Genomic DNA, 24,270 nt, shown 5'->3' with positions numbered 1-24,270 from the left:
TTAAATTTAGAAAAATATTAATTTTTGCACATTTTTGCTAAAATTTTAAGTTTTTCACAAATAAATATTGAATTTATTGACCAAATTTTTTCACTAACAAAGTACAATATGTCACGAGAAAATCTCAGAATCGCTTGGATAGGTAAAAGCGTTCGAGTTATTACCACATAAAGTGACACGTCAGATTTGAAAAAATCATCTGTGTCCACAAGGCCAAAACAGGCGGTGTCCTAAAGGGGTTAATGACATGTCACGTACTGGTACGCGGCAGCCGTTAAGGGGAAGTATGGAGTGGGATCACGGGCTGAGCTCGCTCCATATACAGTGGGTGACGGCTGTGTTACACAGCAGACACCTCACTGCAACGGGCGGGATAAAAAAAAAAAAAGTAAAAAACAGTTAAAGTTTTCTATAATGTTCCCCAAAAAAAAATATATATATATATTATTTTCTTTGGAACATTATAGAAAACTTTTTAACTGTTTTTTACTTACTCTTTTTATTAGTCCCCCTTTTTATTTCAAAAAGTTCAAAAAACCCCTTTTCCAATTTTTTTCGCTACAGCAATGTTAAAAAAAATTAACATAACTGGTGTCGCCGTGTCCGTGAAATTCCGAACTATCACAATATAGCGTTATTTAACCCACGCGTTGGATGTAAAAAAAAAAAAATTATTATAAAACATGCAAATTGCTGTCTTGGTCTGTTTAGCTCTCCAAAAAAAAGGAATTAAAAGTGAACAAAAAGTTGCATGTACCCCAAAATAGTATCGGTGAAAACTACAGCTCGCCCCGCAAGATGTAAGCCCTATCACCTCTAAATTGATGGAAAAAAAAAAAAAGTTATGGCTAAGAATATGGTAACACAAAACATTTTTTTTTGTTTTAGCAAAGGTTTTTTGGTTTTTAACTCCTTAATGACCGCCCACGATCTTTTGACGGCAGGCAGTGCATGTCCTTAGTCTACAGCGAAGTCTTTTGGCGTCACTGTAGAGGCTGATGAGCGCTCATCCTCTAAGCAGGAGCTGTAACTTACTGTTCCTGATCTTAGAGCAGCCTGCTGAATACAGCTGGGGTTGGAAAAGTTTCGGACCCCAGTTGTTTAACCCTTTGATTGCCTTGGTCCGTGAAAAGATCAAAGAGTACCCCCCGCTTTGATCTAGTCATCGGAAACCCGGTGACGTGATCAAACACCGGGGAATCCCTCTGCAGTCAGCCCTGGGAACCTACAGAGGACCCCAGGGCTGTCTGTTCAGTAAGCCTGCTGTACGGGCACACTATGTGCTGCCCTAACAGCAGCCTGTGTCAAAGTGACATAGAATAAAGTATTAGCATACAGGAAGGAGTATGCTAATATATTACAAGTAAAAAAAATAAAGTAATAAATAAAGTTATCCCTTAGGGGGGAGTTCAGTTTTTCTTACGCGGAAACCACGCAGAGAAAGCGTATTTTGCTGTGTTTTATGCCCGCGGGTGAAAAACGCAGCGGAAATCAGTGTGCAGGCAGATTTTCCTCCTGCAAAAAACTCAGCCTGAACCCAGCATTAACGGGATTAAAAAAAAATAAAAAAAAAATAATGTAAAAAACAGACTGTCAACACATTATAAGTGTCCTATCTCCTACATAAGGAGATGGGCGCTATAATGTAGATGACAGTAGTGCTTTTTATTTTAAAAAAAAAACTATCTATTTTTACCACTTAATCAACTCATTAGCATAAATCTAAAATCGCTGATAAATGCAAAAGTGGGCGTATTTTTACTTTAGACCAAGTGGGCGTTGTACAGGGGAGTGTATGACGCTGACCAATCAGCATCATGCACTCCTCTCCATTCATTTACTCAGCGCATAGGGATCCTGCTAGATCCTTATGTGCCGTCTTATACTAACACAGTAACAATACTGAAGTGTTTAGACATTCCACGGGATGTCTATTCATAATCTCTGCACTTCGTTACTGTTTCTATGGTAGTTACAGCAGAGGAAGCGTGATCTTGTTGTAACCTGTCATTTACAGCGAGATCTCACGAGATCACGCTTCCTCTGCTGTAGCTACCACAGACAGAGTAACGAAGTGCAGGGATTGTGAATAGACATCCCGTGCACGGAATGTCTATTCACTGTCTAAACACTTCAGTATTGTTAATGTGTTAGTATAAGACAGCACATAAGGATCTAGCAGGATCCCTATGCGCTGTGTAAATGAATGGAGAGGAGTGCATGATGCTGATTGGTCAGCGTCATACACTCCTCTGTACAACGCCCACTTGGTCTAAAGTAAAAATACGCCAACTTGGGCATTAAGCAACTCATTAGCATAAATCTAAAATCGCTTTTAAAGTGGTAAAAATAGGTCGTTTTTTTTAAATAAAAAGCACTGCTGTCATCTACATTATAGCGTCCATCTCCTTATGTAGGTGAAAGAGCTTCTTAAAAAAAAAGTAATTATTTTGCATAAAATATATTTTATTGCCCCATCACTAAATAAAAACAAAAAACCTACACATATTAGTTATCTAAACGACCGTAATAACCTGAATTAATCTAAGGCCTCATACGACCACGTCAATGAAAAAAAATAAAAAATAATGGCTGCTGAAATGCAGAGAAGTAAAAACTGAAAAACGTAGCTGGTCATTAAGACCTTTTCAGGCACGGTCATTAAAAAAATAAATAAAAAAGAATTACTTGATTTTGCATCGCCGCATTCCAAGAGCTGTAACTTTTTTATTTTTCTGTCGATGTAGCTCGTTTTTTGCGGGACAAGGTGTAGTTTTTATTGGTAGTATTTTGGGGTACATGGGACTTATTGATTAACTTTTATGGTGGGAATGGGAGGGAAAAAAGGAATTTCGCCATTGTTTTTTTTGGACGCCGTTCACCCGGCGGTTTAATCAGTGTGTTAGCTTTATTTTTTGAGTCGTTACAATTGCAGCAATATCATATATGTGTACTTTTTCGTTCAACACTTACTAAATAAAACCACTTTTTTGGGGGAAAAAAAAGTGGTTTTATTTTTACTGTACTGTCTTTTTTCCCAGAAGCTTTATTTAAACGTTTAACTTTTTTGCCCCACTAGGGGACTTCACCATGCGATCTACTGATCGCTTATATAATGCTTTGGTATACTTAGTAGCTTGTTAGGCCTAATAGGCAGTTGCTGAAGGCAGACCTGGGGGCCTTTGTTAGGCCCCCCCCCACTGCCATGGAAACCTGACAGCGCCCTGCAATTTCTTTGCAGGGGTGCCTGAGGGAGCTCCGTCCCTCTGTCAAACACATTAGCGACCGATATATCCGTTGCAAGCAGCTGTTATTTCCCGCATAGCGACGGATATATCAGTCGCTCTGATCGTGTGGGTACTGCCAGGGGATTGGGAAGGTTAGTATAATTTGCCGCAGATCTGCGGATAATCCGCAGTAAAATACAAGACACTAGGATTTCATTGCAACAAAATTAGACATGCTGCAGACTTCAATATCCACACTGCAGGTCAATTTCCACAGCATATGGATGAGATTTGTTAAAAATCCCAATCCACAGCATGCTCCGATAGCCGTATAGAAAATGTTCAGCAGCATGAGGATGGGATTTGTTCAAGACTCATCCACTTGGATGGTGCTGTAATCCTCTGCAGATTTTTCGTGCAGAAAAAGTGCAGCATATATGTCCTGTGTGCCTAAAGGAGTCAGCAGAATACTGGCTGCCGTTTACAGCAGTCTGTGTTCTGGTTACAAAGCAGCAGACTGGTGTTTATAAACTAACCTCCCTACTGACGGTGGCTTTCCTGTTCTATCAGGATGTTCGTTCTAATAATAGCAGGAACTCTGCTAATATTAGGAAAACGCTGTATATGCAATTCCCCATGAGGTAAAAAAGGGAATCTGTCAGCAGTTGAGGCCTCAAACCTGCTGACAGCGTATATAGGGGAGAGCAGTGTAATGGTTCTAGGCCTTTTGGCCAAGATCAAATGTAGTACCTGCTCAAGCTGAGCTTAGTAATTATCCCTGCCCGTGGAAGATGGCCATCGTAGAGGGATGACAGAACGCCGAGGGGAGGGCAGGGAACCACAACGGTCATCGCTCTAGTGTACGCATTTGGTTAAAGGTACCAGGCGACCACCGGATCGAGGTCAGGTAGTTTGGAAGGCCGAGTTGCTATGTGCCCCAGGGCTGGTGACCCTGGGGTGCCCCAACTCACTGGGAGTGGGATCCCACTGAGTGAAAGCACATTTGCACGCACTCCTCTTTCACACACACCTTTAGGCTGGGTTCACACGAGCATGTTACGTCCGTAAAGGACGAAACGTATTTCGGCCGCAAGTCCCGGACCTAACACAGTGCAGGGAGCCGGGCTCCTAGCATCATAGTTATGTACGACGCTAGGAGTCCCTGCCTCGCTGCGGGACAACTGTCCCATACTGTAATCATGTTTTCAGTACGGGACAGTAGTTCCACGGAGAGGCAGGGACTCCTAGCGTCGTACATAACTATGATGCTAGGAGCCCGGCTCCCTGCAGTGTGTTCGGTCCAGGACTTGCAGCCAAAATACGTTCCGTTCTTTACGGACGTAACATGCTCGTGTGAACCCAGCCTCATTCTCCTGGCCTTCTGGCTGGGAGATGAGGAATTTTTTATACCTGGCAGATGTCCAGGCTGTATCACAGCCCACATCCACTTATTTCATTTTGTTATTTTCACTGCGTGTTTGTGACAGGATTTTTGGATGCGGTGCCCCTCTGGGACCCTTCCAAGGTCTAGGGGGAAAATGTGTGGCCTTCTGGCTCCTTTTTCCCCTGCAAGCCGGAGGGGAGGTGCAACCAGATGCAGGCTCGAAAGCGGACACGGTGGTGGCAGCCCAGGTAGAAGCCTCGGAGTGTTGTTGGGTCTCCCTAAGCTTCGGCGAGGAGGGATCATTGATCCTCTGGACCTATGGTTTGGAGGGTCAGGGAATGGTTATGAAGGCCTCTCTTTTAAGAGAAGGGCTGCAATAGAACACATCCTTGTCCACTTTTTATGCATTTGGGTGAGGGAAAGCACAGCTCAGGCTTTCAAAAGAAAAAAACAAAAAAAACCTGTTTGTCATGCAAGTTGCATGCAAGAGAAACCAACGTTTAATTCCCCCCCCCCCCTCCCAGTGCCACGGTTGCATTGGACACTAATGACGGCTCTAGTGCCCAGTCTGGAGACCGCTAGAGCCATCCCTTAGAGGGGCGGGGCTGGCAGTTTGCAGTGAGACACTGGAGCACTTCCACATCAAGGGGCCGCCTTCTTGGCACTTGTAATCGCAGCAAGGGGGGAATTAAACATTGATTTCTCTGTCACGCAGTCTGCATGACGGGCAACAGGTATTGTTATAATGCCACCCCCTCGCCTATACTGCACGGTCACCAATTTTGAGGTCTCGAAATTGCTGACAGATTCCATTTAAATGTATAATATCATAGCTACACACAAGGTGTTTTTTTAAGATACATAGTAATGTCAGATAAAGCAGTGGTCATCATGCTGCATTCAGTCAGTAGTCTCAGCGAAGCACACTAGTCAGTCTTTCCCCAGGCTGAAACGGCTGATAACAGGGAACAGTTAGCACTTCACTCAGAGAAGCAATATAGACGATAGACTCATGCCTTAGCAGATAAGACCTTGTGTGTTGTACAACTACAAGCCCCAGAATGCCATGGTGTGCGGTTGTCAGGACATGCTGTGGGCAGTGGTTGAAGACGATATTGTTTGCCTCCCATGCGACACCGCTCTTCCAAGAAAGGCCTAGCCTGTGTTGACGTGTCGTCCTTACGTCCAGATTCTTCGAGAGGCGGGGTACAGGCCGCAGAGCCACTGACCTTTACCGCCATTATGTACCACGGCCTGCTCTCCACAACAAGATGAGCGAGGATTACCTCCCCCCACCCCTCCTAGAGCCACGTGGTTCTTCCCTGGTATAGGTACCCATACGCAGCGCATACCTTCCAGCCAGGTCGTACCATTGAGGGATGGGGGGTAGACGTGTCCTACACTATATGTAATCGACGCTACGCAGCCGAAGACCCCAACTATCTGCCGGTTCCCGCTCCCCTTCACAGCGGCGTTGTGTAATGGGCTGCATTCGGAACAGCTGTGTGTCAGCAGCTAGGTCAGCATGTGTACTCGCATTGGAAGCCGCACTAATGAAGTGTGCTGACCAGGGCGCCTTGGTTCCGCTGTGTTCCATGTACACAGACAGGGTGCGGCCTGGGCCATCCCGGGGATTATACAGCAGCGTGTCTGGAGCCGCGCACTACGCTTTTTAGCACGCCGTGATAGGCGGAAAAGACACGGGTCGTATCGGCGCAGACTAAACAACATGCACGGAAAATGTCACGTCCAAAGGACAGCTACACACCCAGTATCGGGCACGACCCTCTATTCCTCTCACACACTCACCTGAAGCTGCCATGTTGGGCCGAGTGTGAAAGAACGCGAAGACCCGGATGAGGCGGTCACGTGTGCGCAGCGCTAGGTCTTTCCAGCGAAGGAAAGCGAGGCGCTACGTGACGTAATTACGCAGTAACTTCCTGTGCCGCCATCTTTGATAAGGGAATACTGGCTTTGAATCGTCAGCTTTAGAGCGCCTGTAGGCTGGTCTGTGTGTTCTGTGACTAACCTGACAAGCGTTTATTTACTATTATACGCCCTATTTTATTCCAAAACACCAAACAAAGACAGTCAATTTTTAACCCAGCTCGAATTTTGCTGATTCGCACATTAATTTGATATGTTAGATATGATTTTTGCTTTTGGTGAATATAAGAAAATATCTGCACATCAGGCAAAATGACGAATCAAGAAAAACGACTCGCTCGTCTTTTATCTTTACATTTATTGTTCCAGTACGATCAGCTGCATCCAATGGAAATATGGTAGATCGGCCGATTTTTATGAAACTAGTAATCATATCACGATCTGGGCATATACATGCGGTGTGCATGTGTGATTGTATACCGTCCCCAGGTGCATAGGACTATATGCCTATACAGTTACATACAGCTGCCTTTAAATCCCATTGTAAAAACAAACAAACAATCTGCTTGTATTAAAAAGCGTAGTCAACCACACTATTTAATACTGTTGAAAAATGTACAGTGGCTGAAAGTATGCCAAATGGACATATTTGGCATATGTTTGGCTATTAAAGTCTATGGGTGTTTCAGTGTATCCTAGCGAATGTGCCTATGTACAGAGCCTTGTACAATAAAGGCTCATCTACATGGCCGTATTATTGTTCCATATTGTATCGAGCTGTTAGGCCAGGTTCACACATCGCATATTTGTGTCAGAATACGCTCTAAAATTCTGCAACAACGTCCAGTGCAATGTAAGTGAATGGGGTTCTTAACAAACCCCATCCACTCAGTGTTAAAAATATCCAGCAGATTTTCACCACAGATTTCAATTTCATCCATTGCGTATGATTCTGACAGAAAAAAAATCAAGTCATGCTTCATCGGACTCCATACATCTCTGTGCTAAGGAGCTCTATAGCATTACAGACGCCGGGCCCGTGTGCATGATCCCTAAAGGGCCTTTTACACCTGCCGATATTCGGCCGCTGCAGCGAGTGCCGATCAACGAGACATCCTTGGTCGGCGCTGGTTTGCTCCTGTCACACGGAGCTATGGATGGGGACGAGTGGTCGTTACTCCGGTCGCTTGTCCCCATCCATTATTATGTCAGCGCGTCTTCCTGTTTACACAGTGAGATGTGCTGCCAACAACTATAATATTTTACTTTTTTAAAACGATACTACCAGCAGGTGATCGATGCTCGTTCATCTGCTGATCGCTGCCCTTTTTACACAGGGCAATTATCGTCAACGAGCGTTCTATGAACGCTTGTCTGCCCGATAATCGCCCAGTGTAAAACCCCCTTAAAGAGAACCTTTCACCTCCCCATACATGTGCAGCTGAGTGCAGCAAGTAATAGACAGGGCTTCGCAAACACTGTCTCACTTTACATTTTTTCCCTAGCCTCCTCCGTTATTTACATATCAGTGCCGTTATATTTGGCGCCCAATATGTAAATAAACCTTGGAACTGTCAATGGGGCGTTTTTAACTAAATTGCAAGGGGGCGTGATCTCTTCGCTCTGGCACTGTCCAATCAGCTACGGACAGTGTCAGGGCGGCTTGCGCTGTGTTCCCTCCCACGAGAACACACACAGGCTAAGGGCCTGTTCACATCAGCGTTGGCTTTCCGTTAAGGTGTTCCGTCGGAGGTTTCCGTCGTGGAACCCCGCAATGGAAAGTCAAACGGAAACCTTAGCTTCCGTTTGCATCACCATTGATATCAATGGTGACGGAAACATTGCTAATGGTTTCCGTTTGTCACCGTTCCGGCAGGTTTCCGTTTTTTTGACGGAATCAATAGCGCAGTCGACTGGGGAGATAGCTGCTGTCTAAAAAAAATTCAGCTGGCTGTTATGTGTTGTGTATGCATCAAAGGCATAGCTTAAATATGATGTGCAACCAGGGACCCCAAACATCATATCCTATTTATAGTACTGGTGCCCTTCTATGAGGTAAGGGGGCCATTGGGTCCCTTTAGGTACCAGATGCCCAGCTGTGGCTGCCACCTTTGTACCCTCTATAATTACACCCCTGGTATGCATTGATTAAAGTGTAATTTCACAAAAGAAAAAACTTCAGGATAAGTGTCTTGCGGTATGGAATAAACCTACTACATTTGTTTGTTAAAGAATTCCTTACCTTTCTTTTCATACAGTTTGTGTCACAGGCTGCAAGCTATATTCATTTTCATTGAAAACCAAGCAGGAGAAACTTCCTCTCTCACTGATGTGAGTATTCCCATCACATAATGATATGGCATATCACTAGGATATGCCATAATATTAAACCTTTCCCGTCACAGCCATTTTTAGGATTTTTGTTTTCATTTTTTCCTTCCCACCTTCCAAAAGCAATACGTTTTTTATTTTTCCATCAATAAAGCCATATGAGGGCTTGTTTTTTGCAAGACGAGTTATAGTTTTTCACGGCAACGTTTATTGTCCCATATAAAGTATTGGGAAACTGGGAAAAATTATTTATGGGGTGGAATACTTTATCTTAATACTTTAACAATTGTTCACAGTTTTTTTGTAACTGGGATAATGGACAGCAAGATTGGAGGTTTTCTTCAGTGCACAGTTTTCCATATGTATGCACGACTGGAGCCGGAGTTCCAGGGTGGCATACCTCTGTGGCAAATGTGAGCATGTTGTTCACCTGGAAGCTCGCATTAGAGATCTGGAGGAGCAGAATGCAACACTGAGGAAGATAGACAATCTTGAGTGGAGCATGCTGCTCATTGAGCAATAAGTTAGTGGGGTAGAACTGGAGGGTGAAGACATGGGTCAGCAGGACCAGGCAAGTAGCTGTGTTAATGTAGTTAGGGGCAGTAGAAAGGGGTCCAAGAAAAGGAAGGTATGATATTCCAAGCAAAATTGCCAAGTTGGGTGATGATGCGAGGGTATCGGTGTCCAAAATGGCAGCCCTAGTGGATACTGATCTCCCTAACATCCGGGAGAACAGCCCAGCTAGTAGTCGGTGGGATGTTAATGTAGGTAAGGCAAGACAATTAGTAGTTGTAGGGGATTCTATAATCAGGAAGACGGATAGAATAATTTGTCGCCAAGACCGCCTCAACCGAATGGTTTGCTTTCTCCCTGGTGCCAGGGTTCGGCATGTGGTGGAACGGGTGGATAAATTACTGGGAGGGGCTGGTGGTGATTCAGCTGTTGTGGTCCATGTGGGAACCAACGACAGAATAAATGGTAGGTGGAGGAGCCTTCAGAATAATTTTAAAGAACTAGGCTACAAGTTGAAGGGAAGGACCTCCAAGGTAGTATTCTCAGGAATGCTGCCTGTGCCATGCGCATGGCTTAAGTCTTGGTGTAGAGGAGAAGGCTTTGCATTCCTAGAGCACTGGGCTGACTTTTAATTGGGGTACAAACTGTATTCTGCACATGATTTGCACCTAAATGGAAGGGGGTCCGCTGTGCTGGGGGAGAGAGTTCTAGCTGGGGTGGCAGAGTATTTAAACTAGGGCAGAGGAGGGAGGTCAATGTAGAAAATAAAGGGGTAGTTAGGTTAGAGAGGGGTCAGACTAAATTGGTGGGGGGAGAAATAGACTGTGGGGACAGGACTAGACAACAGGATAAGGAGATCCTTTTGTTACAAACAGCAATGAAAACAAAAATGCCCAAATAATGTCAAATAATCACATTTTTGATACTGAAAGTGATAAATTGAAAGGCAAGTTAAAGTGTATGTTCACAAATGCCAGAAGTCTAGCAAGCAAAATGGGGGTGCTGGAGGCCTTGGTAATGGAGGAACATATATATATATAGTTGGTGTTGCTGAAACATGGCTGGACTCTTTACACGACTGCGTTGTAAATCTACAGGGTTTTATACTGTTTCGGAAAGATATGACAAATAGGAAAGGCGGTGGTGTATGTCTGTATGTGAGAAGTGATATGAAGGTGGTGGTGTATGTCTGTATGTGAGAAGTGATATGAAGGGGAGTGTGAATGAGACATTAGTGGGTGAAGATTGTGAGGAGATTGAAACCTTGTGGGTGGAATTAGAAAGGGAGGTAAACACTGAAAAAATTACTTTTGGTGTAATCTATAAACCCCCCAATATAACTGAGGAGATGGAAGATCAGCTATATAAACAGATGGAGCAGGCTGCACAAGGGGTACTGTAGTAATAAAGGGAGATTTTAATTACAGGGATATAAATTGGTATCATGGTTCGGCTTTAACTACAAAGGGGAGAATTTTCCTCAACCTGTTGCAGGAAAATTTCATGGGCCAGTTTGGGGAAGACCCGGCTAGAGGTGAAGCTCTGTTGGATCTGGTAATTTCTAATAATGCAGAGCTTGTTGGGAACGTCAATGTTCGTGAAAACCTTGGTAACAGTGATCACAATATAGTTACATTTTACCTATATTGTAAAAAAACAAACACAGGCTGGGAGGGCAAAAACACCTAATTTTAAGAAAGCCAATTTAGGATATAGACTGGGAAGAACTAATGTCAAATAATGGTACAAATGATAAATGGGAGATTTTAAAATCTACTTTGGGTAATTATAGTGCAAAATGTATTCCTATAGGTAACAAGTATAAACTACTAATATTAAACCCCACATGGCTTACACCTTCTGTAAAAATGGCAATATATGACAAAAAAAATACAAATCTGAGGGTACAGCTGTAGCCTTTGGTAATTATAAAGAGCTTAATAAAATCTGTAAAAAGGTAATAAAATCATCAAAAATACAAAATGAAAGGCAGGTGGCCAAGGATATTAAAACAAATCCCAAAAAATTCTTCAAGTTTCGTAAATGCAAAAAAGCCAAGGTCTGAACATGTAGGACCCCTAAATAGTGGTAATGGGCAGTTGGTCACAGGGAATCAAGAGAAGGCAGAGGTACTAAATTGGTTCTTTAGCTCTGTATACACAACAGAAGAAAGAGCAGCTGATGTAGCCGGTGCCGGTGCTGTTAATACATCAGTTGATATAATGAATTGGATGAATGTAGATATGGTCCAAGCTAAGTTTAATAAAATAAATGTACACAATGCCCAGGGACCAGATGGGTTACACCCTAGAGGTCTTAAAGAGCTTAGTTCAGTTATTTCTGTCCCCCTCTTCATAATGTTTAGAGATTCTCTAGTGACTGGTATAGTGCCGAGGGACTGGCGCAGGGCAAATGTGGTGCCAATTTTCAAAAAGGGCTCTCGGTCTTCCCTGGGTAATTATAGACTAGTAAGCTTAACATCCATCGTGGGGAAAATGTTTGAGGGGCTATTGAGGGACTATATACAGGATTATGTGACAAAAAAATAGTATTATAAGTGACAACCAGCACGGTTTTACTAAGGACAGAAGTTGTCAAACCAACCTGATTTCTTTTTATGAAGAGGTGAGCAGAAGCCTAGACAGAGGGGCAAATGTGGATATAGTGTTTTTGAACTTTGCAAAGGCATTTGACACTGTCCCCCATAGATGTCTAATGGGTAAATTAAGGACTATAGGTTTACAAAGTATAGTTTGTAATTGGATTTTATAATTGGCTCAAGGACCGTATCCAGAGGGTTGTGGTCTTATTCCTACTCTGAATGGTCCCCAGTAATAAGTGGTGTACCCCAGGGTTCCATGCTGTAACCACTATTATTCAACTTATTTATTAATGATATAGAGGATGGGATTAATAGCACTATTTCTATTTTTGCAGATGACACCAAGCTATGTAATATAGTTCAGTCTAAGGAAGATGTTCGTAAATTGCAAGCTGATTTGAACAAACTAAGTGTTTGGGCGTCCACTTGGCAAATTAAGTTTAATGTAGATAAATGTAAAGTTATGCACCTGGGTACCCACAAACTGGATGCATCATATGTCCTAGGGGGAGCTATACCGGGGGAGTCACTTGTTGAGAAGGATCTGGGTGTACTTGTAGATCATAAACTAAATAACAGCATGCAATGTCAATCAGCTGCTTCAAAGGCCAGCAAGATATTGTCGTGTATTAACTAACTATGTAACTATGAATAGGAAAAAAAACTGATTCCTCTTTTGAGGATTTCATTTTTACAGCTTTCACAGTATGGTAAAAATGGCATGTTATCTTTATTCTACCGGTCAATACGATTACGGCGATATCAAATTTATATAGTTCTTTTTATGTTTTACTACTTTTACAAGGAAGAAATTAATTGTTAAAAATAAAATTTGTGTTTTGTCGCCACATTCTGGGAGCCATAACTTCTTTATTTTTCTGTCGATTGAGCGGTATGATGGTTTATTTTTGCGGGGTGAGCTGTACCTTCTATTGTTACAATTTTGGGCTACATGAGACTTTTTGATCACCTTTTATTTCATTTTTTGTGGGATGTGAAGTGACCAAAAAACAGCAATTCTCGCGGTTTATATATTTTTCTTTTTTTGGCATGGTATATTGTAAAAGATCGGACTTTTACTGATGCAGCGATACCAATTTTGTATATTTTTCTCTATTTTTTACATTACTTTAAATGGAAAATTGGGAAAAGGTTTTTTTTAACTTTCAATTTTTTCATTTTTTTCTTTACACTACTAAAAACTTAAATTTTTTTACACATTTTATTAGTCCCGCTAGGGGACTTGAACCAGCAATCATTAGAGCGGTGATACAATAGACTGCAATACTAATGTATTGCAGTATATTTTCATTTTTACAGGCTCCTTTTAAAGCGGTATTTTCTGGTTACAACAAGTTACCCCCTATCCATAGGGTAAGGGGTAACTTGCTGATCGGTGGGTGTCCAACAGCTGGGACCCCCACAATTTACGAGAACGGTTGTCCCATACCCCTCGTTTGAACCAAGCAGCAGATCGCTCATGCACACTGCCGCTCCATTCATTTTCTATGGAAGCGCCGGAGATAGCCGAGTACAGCATATGGCTATTTCCGGCGCTGCCATAGAGAATGAGTGACATGCCATTCGGTACAGATGAAGGGTACGGGACCAGAGGCAGGGCTTAACAGGAGATGAAGAAGAGCAGTCCTGGGAGCGTTCATTAGGCCCCTGGGCTGCCATGACAACCATTGGCACCCCACGATCGCGTTGTGGGGGTGCCGATGAATTATCGGACGGTGGCGCCCCCTCTTTTTAACGTCTAAGATCCTGAAATCGTGATTGATCGCAGCCTCTAAGGGGTTAAACGGCCAGGAACAGCTGTTCATGACTGTCAGTCCCGGTTGTCAGCTGTAATACGGAGCTGACACCCGCAGCATAGGGGTTAAGATCTCTAGGACTCTGATAATTCTGAATGCCGAGAGGTGTCCCAGGTCTATGCACAGTGAGTGCTCAGGAGCGCCGATGTGCATAGAAAAATTTTGAAGGAGCCGCAGCGCTAAACTAGCTATGTAGCCCCGTTCATCCTGAAGATCGGTGGGAGTCCCACCACTCGCATCACCACTGATCAACAGTGATGACATATCCTAGCAATATGACTTAACTTGTAATATAGGGGAAACCACTTTAAAGAGGCTCTGTCACCAGATTTTGCAAGCCCTATCTGCTATTGCAGCAGATAGGCGCTGCAATGTAGATTACAGTAACGTTTTTATTTTTAAAAAACGAGCATTTTTGGCCAAGTTATGACCATTTTTGTATTTATGCAAATGAGGCTTGCAAAAGTACAACTGGGCGTGTTCACAGTAAAAGTACAACTGGGCGTGTATTATGTGTGTTACATCTAGGCGTTTTTACTTCTTTTACTAGCTGGGCGTTCTGACGAGAAGTATCATCCACTTCTCTTCACAACGCCCAGCTTCTGGCAGTGCACAGACACAGCGTGTTCTCGAGCGATCACGCTGTGACGTCACTCACAGGTCCTGCATCGTGTCGGACGAGCGAGGACACATCGGCACCAGAGGCTACAGTTGATTCTGCAGCAGCATCGGTCAATCCAAAACCATGATGACGTCACAAGAGATGCGAGCGGATATGTTAGACCTCCGGTCTCAACAGGATCAACTTCTCCAGACCTTGAACATTATTTCACATTGGCTGGAGGTGCAAGCTACCGATCCTCCTAATACACCTCCTAGCAATACTGATCCTCCGACTACACCCCCTGGCAGTGTTTATCCCCAATTTTCTTTGCCAATTCCTGACCACTATGATGGAGACGCAAGGACCTGCCGCGGATTTTTGAATCAGTGCCAGATCCAATTTAGCCTGTATGCAAGGGCATTTTCGTCTGATGGCGCAAGGGTCGCTTTCATAATTTCTCTCCTCACTGGTAGGTCCTTTGCATGGGCGAACCCTATCTGGGAGAGACAAGGACCAGAGACCCGTGACTTCCAGTGGTTCCTACAGACATTTTGCATGGTGTTTGAGGAGCCTGGACGAGTCTCGTCTGCAGCCGCCTCCTTGCTGAACCTACGCCAGGGAGACACCTCCGTTGGCGAGTACACCATCCACTTCCGCAGCCTGGAGGGAGAACTATAGTGGAACAATGAGGCCCTGATGGCTACATTCTGGCTGTAAAGGATCTGCCAGGCACAGCTTCGGGGTTAACTCCCTTAATTAATCAGTCAGCACCTGAATCTACATCCCTGAGACTGACTCCAGCTTCCACCACTCAGGCTGGCAGGCTTAGGAGTGGGAGAGCCTATCGCAGCCTGGCCAGACTCAGCTAGCTCCCGCCCTCTGTCTATTTATACCTGCATTTCCTGTTCCTCCTTGCTTGTTACTCTTTTTCGTGTGGTTTCCTGGCCCAGCTACAGCTCCTTCTATTTTGTTCCTGCTCCATACTGACCCTGGCTTACTGACTACTCTTCTGCTCTTCGTTTGGTACCTCGCACACTCCTGGCTTGACTCGGCTCGTTCACCACTCTGGTTGCTCACGGTGTTGCCGTGGGCAACTGCCCCTTTCCCTTGCTTGTATTCCCTTGTATGTTTGCCGTGTTTGTCGTGCACTTACTGAGTGCAGGGACCGCCGCCCAGTTGTACCCCGTCGCCTAGGGCGGGTCGTTGCAAGTAGGCAGGGACAGAGTGGCGGGTAGATTAGGGCCCACTTGTCCGTTTCCCTACCCCCCGGTCATTACATAATAACAAGCCCATACCTAGCCTACCCTGGTCCCTGACACCACTATGGACCCCCGTGAGACCCTGGCTCAGCAAATGCAGGGTCTCTCCCTACAGGTCCTGGCCCTGGCTCAGAGGGTCAACCAGCCTGATGCTACCTTGGTAGTTCCCCTCACCGCACCTCTTGAACCCCACCTCAAGTTGCCCGACCGGTTCTCAGGGGACCGGAGGGCTTTTCTCTCCTTTCGGGAGAGTTGTAGGCTTTACTTTCGTTTAAAGCCTCATTCCTCAGGTTCTGAGAGCCAGCGGGTGGGTATAATTATGTCCCGGCTCCAGGAAGGGCCCCAAGAGTGGGCCTTCTCCTTGGCTCCTGACGCCCCTGAACTTTCCTCCGTTGATTGTTTCTTTTCTGCTCTCTGACTTATTTATGACGAGACTGACAGGACTGCCTTTGCCGAGAGTCAGCTGGTGACCTTACGTCAGGGTAAGAGACCGGTTGAGGAGTATTGCTCTGACTTTAGGAAGTGGTGCGTAGCTTCTCAGTGGAATGACCCTGCCTTAAGGTGCCAGTTTAGGTTGGGTCTGTCGAATGCCCTGAAAGACCTGCTAGTTAGCTATCCCTCTTCTGACTCCCTAGACCAGGCTATGGCTTTAGCGGTACGACTTGACCGACGTCTCAGGGAACGACAACATGAACGTTTATGTGTTTTCTCCTCCGACTCCCCCATGATGTCTCCCGAAGTTCCGTTGCTTCGTTCCTCCCCGAAAGACTCAGAGATACCTATGCAACTCGGGGCCTCCGTGTCCCCCCAACAACGTAGAGAATTCCGCAGGAAGAATGGTCTCTGCTTCTACTGTGGGGATGACAAGCATCAAGTGAACAACTGTCCTAAGCGTAAGAATGCAGCCAGAGAACTTCCGCGCCTAAGTGATCATCGGGGAGGTCACTTGGGCGCACAGGTATTTCCAGTAAATAGGAAACGTACTAAGATCTTGCTTCCCTTTCAGGTCTCTTTTGGTGGTAGGTCTGCTACCGGCAGTGCCTTCGTGGATTCAGGGTCCTCTACTAATATTATGTCTGTGGAATTTGCTATGTCTCTTGCTATGCCTCTGATTGATTTGCCTAAACTTGTCCTGGTAGTGGGTATCGACTCCACTCCTCTTGCTAATGGTTATTTTACACAGCATACCCCTGTTTTTGAACTCCTTGTTGGCTCCATGCATTTGGAGCAATGCTCTGTACTGTTGATGCAGGGATTATCGTACGATTTGGTTCTAGGCCTTCCATGGTTGCAGTTGCATAATCCCACGTTTGACTGGAATACTGGGGAGCTAACCAAATGGGGTAATGAATGTTGTACGTCATGTTTTTCTGTTAATTCTATTTCTCCCCCTGAGGAGGCGAATACGCTACCCGAGTTTGTTCAGGACTTCGCTGATGTTTTCTCTAGGGAGGCCTCCGAAGTGTTACCTCCTCATAGAGAATATGATTGCGCTATCGAATTGGTACCTGGAGCTAAGCTTCCTAAGGGTAGGATATTTAATCTTTCTTGTCCCGAACGTGAAGCCATGAGAGAGTATATCCAGGAATCCCTGGCCAAGGGTTACATTCGTCCCTCTTCTTCTCCGGTAGGTGCTGGCTTCTTCTTCGTAAGGAAGAAGGATGGTGGTCTTAGGCCATGCATTGACTACCGTAGCCTGAATAAGGTCACGGTAAGGAACCAGTATCCCCTTCCTTTGATTCCTGATCTCTTTTATCAGGTTCAGGGGGCCCAATGGTTCTCTAAATTGGATCTACGGGGGCGTATAACCTTATTCGCATCAAAGAGGGGGATGAGTGGAAGACTGCGTTTAACACGCCCGAAGGCCATTTCGAATACCTCGTCATGCCCTTTGGGTTGTGTAATGCCCCTGCGGTCTTCCAGAATTTCATAAATGAGATTTTGAGAAATTACCTGGGGATATTTCTTGTAGTGTACCTTGATGACATACTGGTGTTTTCCAAGGACTGGTCCTCCCACATTGAGCATGTCAGGAAGGTGCTCCAGGTCCTTCGGGAAAACAAACTGTTTGCCAAAACCGAAAAATATGTGTTTGGGGTACAGGAGATACCATTTTTGGGTCAAATCCTCACTCCCTCCTTAAACGCTGCTCCCCGTCCTTGGCTCCCTCGAGGAGACCTCCTGTTCCCGTCCTCACCCCTCAGGGGGTGGAATTCGAGGTGGCCAGGATTGTGGACAGCAAGATGGTCCAAGGCTCCCTCCAGTACCTGGTCCATTGGAGAGGTTACGGGCCCGAGGAGAGGACTTGGGTACCCGCCTGGGATGTTCACGCTGGGGTATTGGTCAGGAGGTTCCACCTGCGTTTCCCCAGTAAGCCAGGTCCACTTAGAAAGGGTCCGGTGGCCCCTCATAAAAGGGGGGGTACTGTAAAGGATCTGCCAGGCACAGCTTCGGGGTTAACTCCCTTAATTAATCAGTCAGCACCTGAATCTACATCCCTGAGATTGACTCCAGCTTCCACCACTCAGGCTGGCAGGCTTAGGAGTGGGAGAGCCTATCGCAGCCTGGCCAGACTCAGCTAGCTCCCGCCCTCTGTCTATTTATACCTGCATTTCCTGTTCCTCCTTGCTTGTTACTCTTTTTCGTGTGGTTTCCTGGCCCAGCTACAGCTCCTTCTATTTTGTTCCTGCTCCATACTGACCCTGGCTTACTGACTACTCTTCTGCTCTTCGTTTGGTACCTCGCACACTCCTGGCTTGACTCGGCTCGTTCACCACTCTGGTTGCTCACGGTGTTGCCATGGGCAACTGCCCCTTTCCCTTGCTTGTATTCCCTTGTATGTTTGTTGTGTTTGTCGTGCACTTACTGAGTGCAGGGACCGCCGCCCAGTTGTACCCCGTCGCCTAGGGCGGGTCGTTGCAAGTAGGCAGGGACAGAGTGGTGGGTAGATTAGGGCCCACTTGTCCGTTTCCCTACCCCCCGGTCATTACACTGGCAGGGACTGTCTCCTAGGATTAAGGACGAGCTTGCCTCCTGGGATCTTTCGTCTACGCTGGATGACCTCATCCTTCTGGCCGCCCGGATTGATATAAGGATCCGAGAACGATTCCAAGAAGCTTGTCATGAGGGAGGAACTCCCTAGTCCAGTTCCTACTTTGCAGCAACCCCTGCTGTCCTCTGATGCTGATCCTCCTAAGGAGTCTCCGAGGACGGACCGGTTTAAGCTGTCTACCCAGGAGACGCAACACAGACGCACCTCGGGACTCTGTCTATATTGCGGCCTCGGAGGCCATCTTGTGCGTCTGTGTCCCCAAAATCCCCAGAGCCTAGGTTTGGTGGGAGAGACAACCTTGGGTAAAGAGGGACTTTCGTCTAAATGATCCATTCCCGTGACCATAGTGTCCGGTGAGAAAACGCATCGGGTCTCTGCGTATCTGGACTCTGGATCTGCTGATAATTTCAATCGTAGAGACGTGGTGGATCTTCTCCAATTGCCCACTACCCCTCTGGAGAGGCCGTTGATGGTTGCGTCTGTGAATGGACTACCGCTGCCAGACCCAATTATAGCTGTGACCAAACCGCTGAGGCTCCAAGTGGGAGCCCTCCACTCCGAGTTCCTCTCGTTCTTTGTCCTGGCTAAAACCGTCAATCCTGTGCTGCTGGGCCTGCCCTGGTTCCGACTACATGCTCCAGTCCTGAACTGGAATTCTGGAGAGGTTCTCCAGTGGGGTCCCGAGTGTCACAACCTTTGCCTGGTACAGATTAGTTCAGCTCAGACTCCTCTGCCTCGGTCCTTGGCTGGATTGACCGATCATTATTCTGCATTTTCGGATGACTTCAGCAAGAAAGAGGCGGAGACGCTGCCCCCACACCGGGCGTATGACTGTCCCATTGACCTAGTTCCTGGTGCATCGCTTCCCCGTGGTAGGGTATATCCTCTCTCTCTGCCAGAGACTCTGTCCATGTCCGCCTATGTTAAGGAGAACTTGGAGAGGGGCTTCACATGAAAGTCTTCCTCTCCGGCAGGAGCCGGGTTCTACTTCGTCAAGAAAAAAGATGGTTCTCTGCGTCCTTGCATTGACTACCGGGGTCTCAACCAGATCACAGTAAAAAATAGGTATCCGTTGCCATTGATCTCTGAACTGTTTGATCGCATACGTGGTGCTAAGATTTTTTCAAAAGCTAGACCTGCGTGGGGCTTACAACCTCATCCAAATTCGCTTGGGTGCCGAATGGAAGACTGCATTTAACACCCATGATGGACTACTCGATTGGGGATCGGGAGTTACTGGGCATCAAATTGGCTCTGAAGGAGTGGAGACATCTATTAGAAGGCGCAGTTCATCCCATCTTGATATTTACGGACCACAAAAAACTCACTTATCTCCACACGGCCCAACGACTGAATCTTCGTCAGGCCAGGTGGTCACTGTTCTTTGCCCGGTTCCAGTTTGAGCTCCACTACCATCCAGCCGACAAGAATGTAAGGGCCGATGCCTTGTCCAGGTCATTCGAGACAGAGGACACTATGGAGTCTCCATTGAGTATCATTAACCCGTCCTGCATCATCCCTGTCAACCCTCTGCAAGTTAGAGACATTCCCCCGGGGAGGACTTTTGTGCGTTTGGCTGACAAAAGAAGAATCCTCCGCTGGGGACACGGTTCCAAATTGGCAGGTCACGCGGGTGTCCATAAGACCCGAGACCTGATTGCTCGTCAGTTCTGGTGGCCCACGCTGCCCAAAGACATCACAGACTTTGTCTCCTCCTGCACGGTGTGCGCAGCAAATAAGGTTGCCCACTCCAAACCGGCAGGCCTGCTCCAGCCGCTGCCTGTGACTGATGCCACCTGGCAACATATTGCTATGGACTTTGCCACGGACCTGCCTCTCTCTGCTGGTTGCAGTACGGTCTGGGTGGTGGTGGACCGATTCTCCAAGATGGCTCATTTCGTTCCACTGACCGGCCTACCATCTGCTTCCTGACTCTCCAATCTCTTCATCCAACACATCTTCCGTCTGCACGGCTTGCCTCTACATATTGTGTCGGATCAGGGGGTTCAGTACACCTCAAAGTTCTGGAGAGCCCTCTGCGTACTCCTCGGTGTGAAGTTGGACTTTTCCTCTGCCTACCATCCCCAGTCCAATGGTCAAGTCGAGAGAATAAACCAGATTATAGAGAAATATCTACGACACTTTATCTCCAGGCAGCATAATGACTGGGTGAAGCTGCTTCCTTGGGCTGAGTTCTCCTACAACAACAACACCAGTGAGTCCACCGTTAAGAGTCCATTCTTCATTGTCTGTGGCCAACACCCTCGAATACCTCTTCCTGTTTCCTCTACGTCCCAGGTGCCTGCAGCTGACTCTGCATTCAGAGACTTTCCACAGATCTGGCAGCAGACTCGATCTTCTATTCTGCTGGCGGTCAACCGCATGAAGAGCAAGGCAGACACAAGAAGACGAGAGCCTCCCCAGTTCCTTCCAGGCACTAAGGTCTGGCTGTCCTCTAGGAATATCCGTCTGAGGGTGTCATCGTACAAGTTTGCTCCCAGGTTCCTTGGACCCTTCGTGATTTTGCAACAAATCAACCCTGTTTCATACAAGTTTCGGCTGCCTCCTACCCTCAAGATCCCCAACTCCTTCCATGTCTCCCTGCTGAAGCCGGTGATCTTGAACCGTTACTCCAAGACTTCCACTCCTGCAGTGGCTCCCAGCGGTTCATCAGAGACTTTTGAGGTTAAGGAGATCCTGGACACCAAGGAAGTTGGTGGAGGAACCTTTTATTTGGTGGATTGGAGGGGGTTTGGTTCTGAAGAGAGGTTCTGGGAGCCAGAAGAGAACCTCAATGCCCCTACCCTCAGAAGTTTCCATCTCGTTCTGGCCCTAAGAGGAGGGGGCGTAAGAGGGGGGATACGGTCATGGCCGCGGGCCGTCAGGCTCACTCACCTCCTGACACCCGCAGCCATGGAACTGTGAGCGCTGGTGTAATGGATTTGCCAGACACAGGTTCTGTGTCGACGGCCGGGGTTAATCAGCCTTCATCAGCTCCAAGGTCTGCTAGAGTGACGCGATCTGTTACCACTTAGCATCGCAGGCTGAGGAGAGGGAGAACCTCACAGCCTGGCCTGACGGTTCTGCTCCCGCCCTTGGTCTATTTATACCCTCACTTGCAGTTGTTCCTTGCCTGTGATTGTCTTGTTTCCTGGCTCTGCGATTCCTGCTATTTACATTATTGACCACTGTTACTTTTTGACCCTGGCTTGACTGACTCTTCTCCTGCTCTGATATTGTTACTACGTACTCTCCTGGTTTGACTCGGCTCGTTCACCACTGCCTGTTGCTCACGGTGTTCCGTGGGCAACTGCCCCTACTTCCCCCTTTGCTTCTGTGTGCCCTTGTCTTCTGTTGTCTGTCTTCCACTTATTGAGCGTAGGGACCGTCGCCCAGTTGTACGCCGTCACTTAGGACGGGCCGTGCAAGTAGGCAGGGACTGAGTTGCGGGTAGATTAGGGCTTACCTGTCCGTCTCCCTACCCCGATTCGTTACATAATCACAGGCTCATATACCTTTTCTTACCCTGGTCCCTGACTCTACTATGGACCCCCTTGAGGCCCTGGCTCAGCAAATGCAGGGTCTCTCCCTACAGGTCCAAGACCTGGCTCAGAGGTTCAACCAGCGTGATGCTACCCAAGTATTACCTTTCACCTCACCTCTTGAACCCCACCTCAAGTTGCCTGACCGGTTCTCAGGGGACCGGAAGACTTTTTTTTCTCTTTTTGGGACAGTTGTAGACTCTATTTCCGATTAAGACCCCACTCTTCTGGTTCTGAGAGCCAGCGAGTGGGTATAATTAGGTCCCGGCTCCAGGACGGCCCCCAGGAATGGGCCTTCTCCTTGGCTCCTGACGCCCCTGAACTTTCTTCTGTTGACCTTTTTTTTTCAGCTCTCGGGCTCATCTATGACGAGACTGACAAAATTGCCTTTGCCGAGAGTCAGCTGGTGACCTTACGTCAGGGTAAGAGACCCGTTGAGGAGTACTGTTCTGACTTTAGGAAGTGGTGTGTAGCTTCTCGGTGGAATGACCCTGCCTTGAGGTGCCAGTTTAGATTGGGTCTGTCGAACGCCCTGAAAGACCTGTTAGTTAGCTATCCCACTTCAGACTCTCTAGATCAGGCTATGGCTTTAGCGGTACGTCTTGACCGTTGTCTCAGGGAACGACGACTTGAACGTTCTGGTGCCTTCACCTCTGGCTCCCCTATGATGGCTCCAAAGGTTCCGTTGCTTCGTTCTTCCACAGAGAACTCGGATGAACAAATGAAGCTCGGGGCCTCCGTGTCTCCCCAACAACGTAGAGATTTCCGCAGGAAGAATGGTCTCTGCTTCTACTGTGGGGATGACAAGCATCTACTGAACTCCTTTCTCAAGCGCAAGTATAAGCAGCCGGAAAGACTTCCACGCCTAAGTGACCATCGGGGAGGTCGCTTGGGCGCACAGGTATTTCCCGTAAACATGAACCCTAATAAAATCTTGCTCCCCTTTCAGGTCTCTTTTGATGGTAGGTCTGCCACCGGCAGTGCCTTCGTGGATTCAGGGTCTGCTGCTAATATTATGTCTGTGGAATTTGCTATGTCTCTAGCTATGCCATTAATTGATTTGCCTAAACCTGTCCCGGTAGTGGGTATAGACTCCACTCTGCTTGCTAATGGTTATTTTATGCCGCATACCCCTGTTTTTGAACTCTTTGTTGTCTCCATTCATTTGGAGCAGTATTCTGTGTTAGTGATGCAGGGGTTATCGTCCGATTTGATTTTAGGCCTTCCTTGGTTGCAGACGCATAATCCCACTTTTAACTGGAATACTGGTGATCTCACTAAATGGGGTAATGAATGCATGATGTCATGTTTTTCTATTAATTTGGTTTCTCTCGTTGAGGAGGTGAACACTCTACCTGAGTTAATTCAGGACTTCGATGATGTCTTTTCTAAAAAGGCCTCCAAAGAGTTACCTCCTCATAGAGAGTACGATTGCGCAATCGATTTGGTACCAGGAGCTAAGCTCCCTAAAGGTAGGATATTTAATCTCTCTTGTCCTAAACGTGAAGCCATGAGAGGTTATATCCAGGAAAGCCTGGCCAAGGGTTACATTCGCCCCTGTACTTCTCCGGTAGGTGCTGGCTTCTTCTTCGTGGGGAAGAAGGATGGTGGTCTTCGGCCGTGCATCGATTACCGAAATTTAAATAAGATCACTGTAATTAACCAATATCCCCTTTCTTTGATTCCTGATCTCTTCAATCAGGTTCAGGGGGCCCAATGGTTCTCTAAGTTCGATCTTCGGGGGGGCTTATAACCTTATCCGGATCAGAGAGGGGGATGAGTGGAAGACTGCGTTTAATACACCCGAAGGTAATTTCGAATATCTCGTCATGCCCTTTGGGTTGTGTAATGCTCCCACGGTCTTCCAGAATTTCATAAATGAGATTTTAAGAGACAATCTGGGGGTATTTCTTGTAGTGTACCTTGTTGATATACTTGTGTTTTCCAAAGACTGGTCCTCCGACATTGAGCATGTCAGGAAGGTGCTCCAGGCCCTTTGGAAAAACAAACTCTTTGCAAAAACTGAAAAATGTGTTTTTGGGGTGCAGGAGA

General features: G+C 46.5%; 1 protein-coding gene across 1 annotated transcript in view; it reads right to left on the bottom strand.

The window, feature by feature from the left end:
- The window catches only part of EIF4B (eukaryotic translation initiation factor 4B), a 44,928-nt gene extending 38,432 nt beyond the window's left edge, over positions 1-6,496 (bottom strand). The window contains exon 1 of the mRNA XM_075851822.1: positions 6,421-6,496. Coding sequence (XP_075707937.1) covers positions 6,421-6,433 — 13 coding nt within the window. The 5' untranslated portion in view covers positions 6,434-6,496. The remainder of the gene's footprint in view (positions 1-6,420) is intronic.
- Between the last annotated feature and the right edge of the window lie 17,774 nt (positions 6,497-24,270).

This window comes from Rhinoderma darwinii, chromosome 2 (genome assembly GCF_050947455.1).
Source record: "Rhinoderma darwinii isolate aRhiDar2 chromosome 2, aRhiDar2.hap1, whole genome shotgun sequence".
Taxonomy (NCBI): Eukaryota; Metazoa; Chordata; class Amphibia; order Anura; family Rhinodermatidae; genus Rhinoderma; species Rhinoderma darwinii.
Note: the sequence above shows the minus strand (reverse complement) of the source record. Positions and strands in the feature narration are given on the sequence as shown.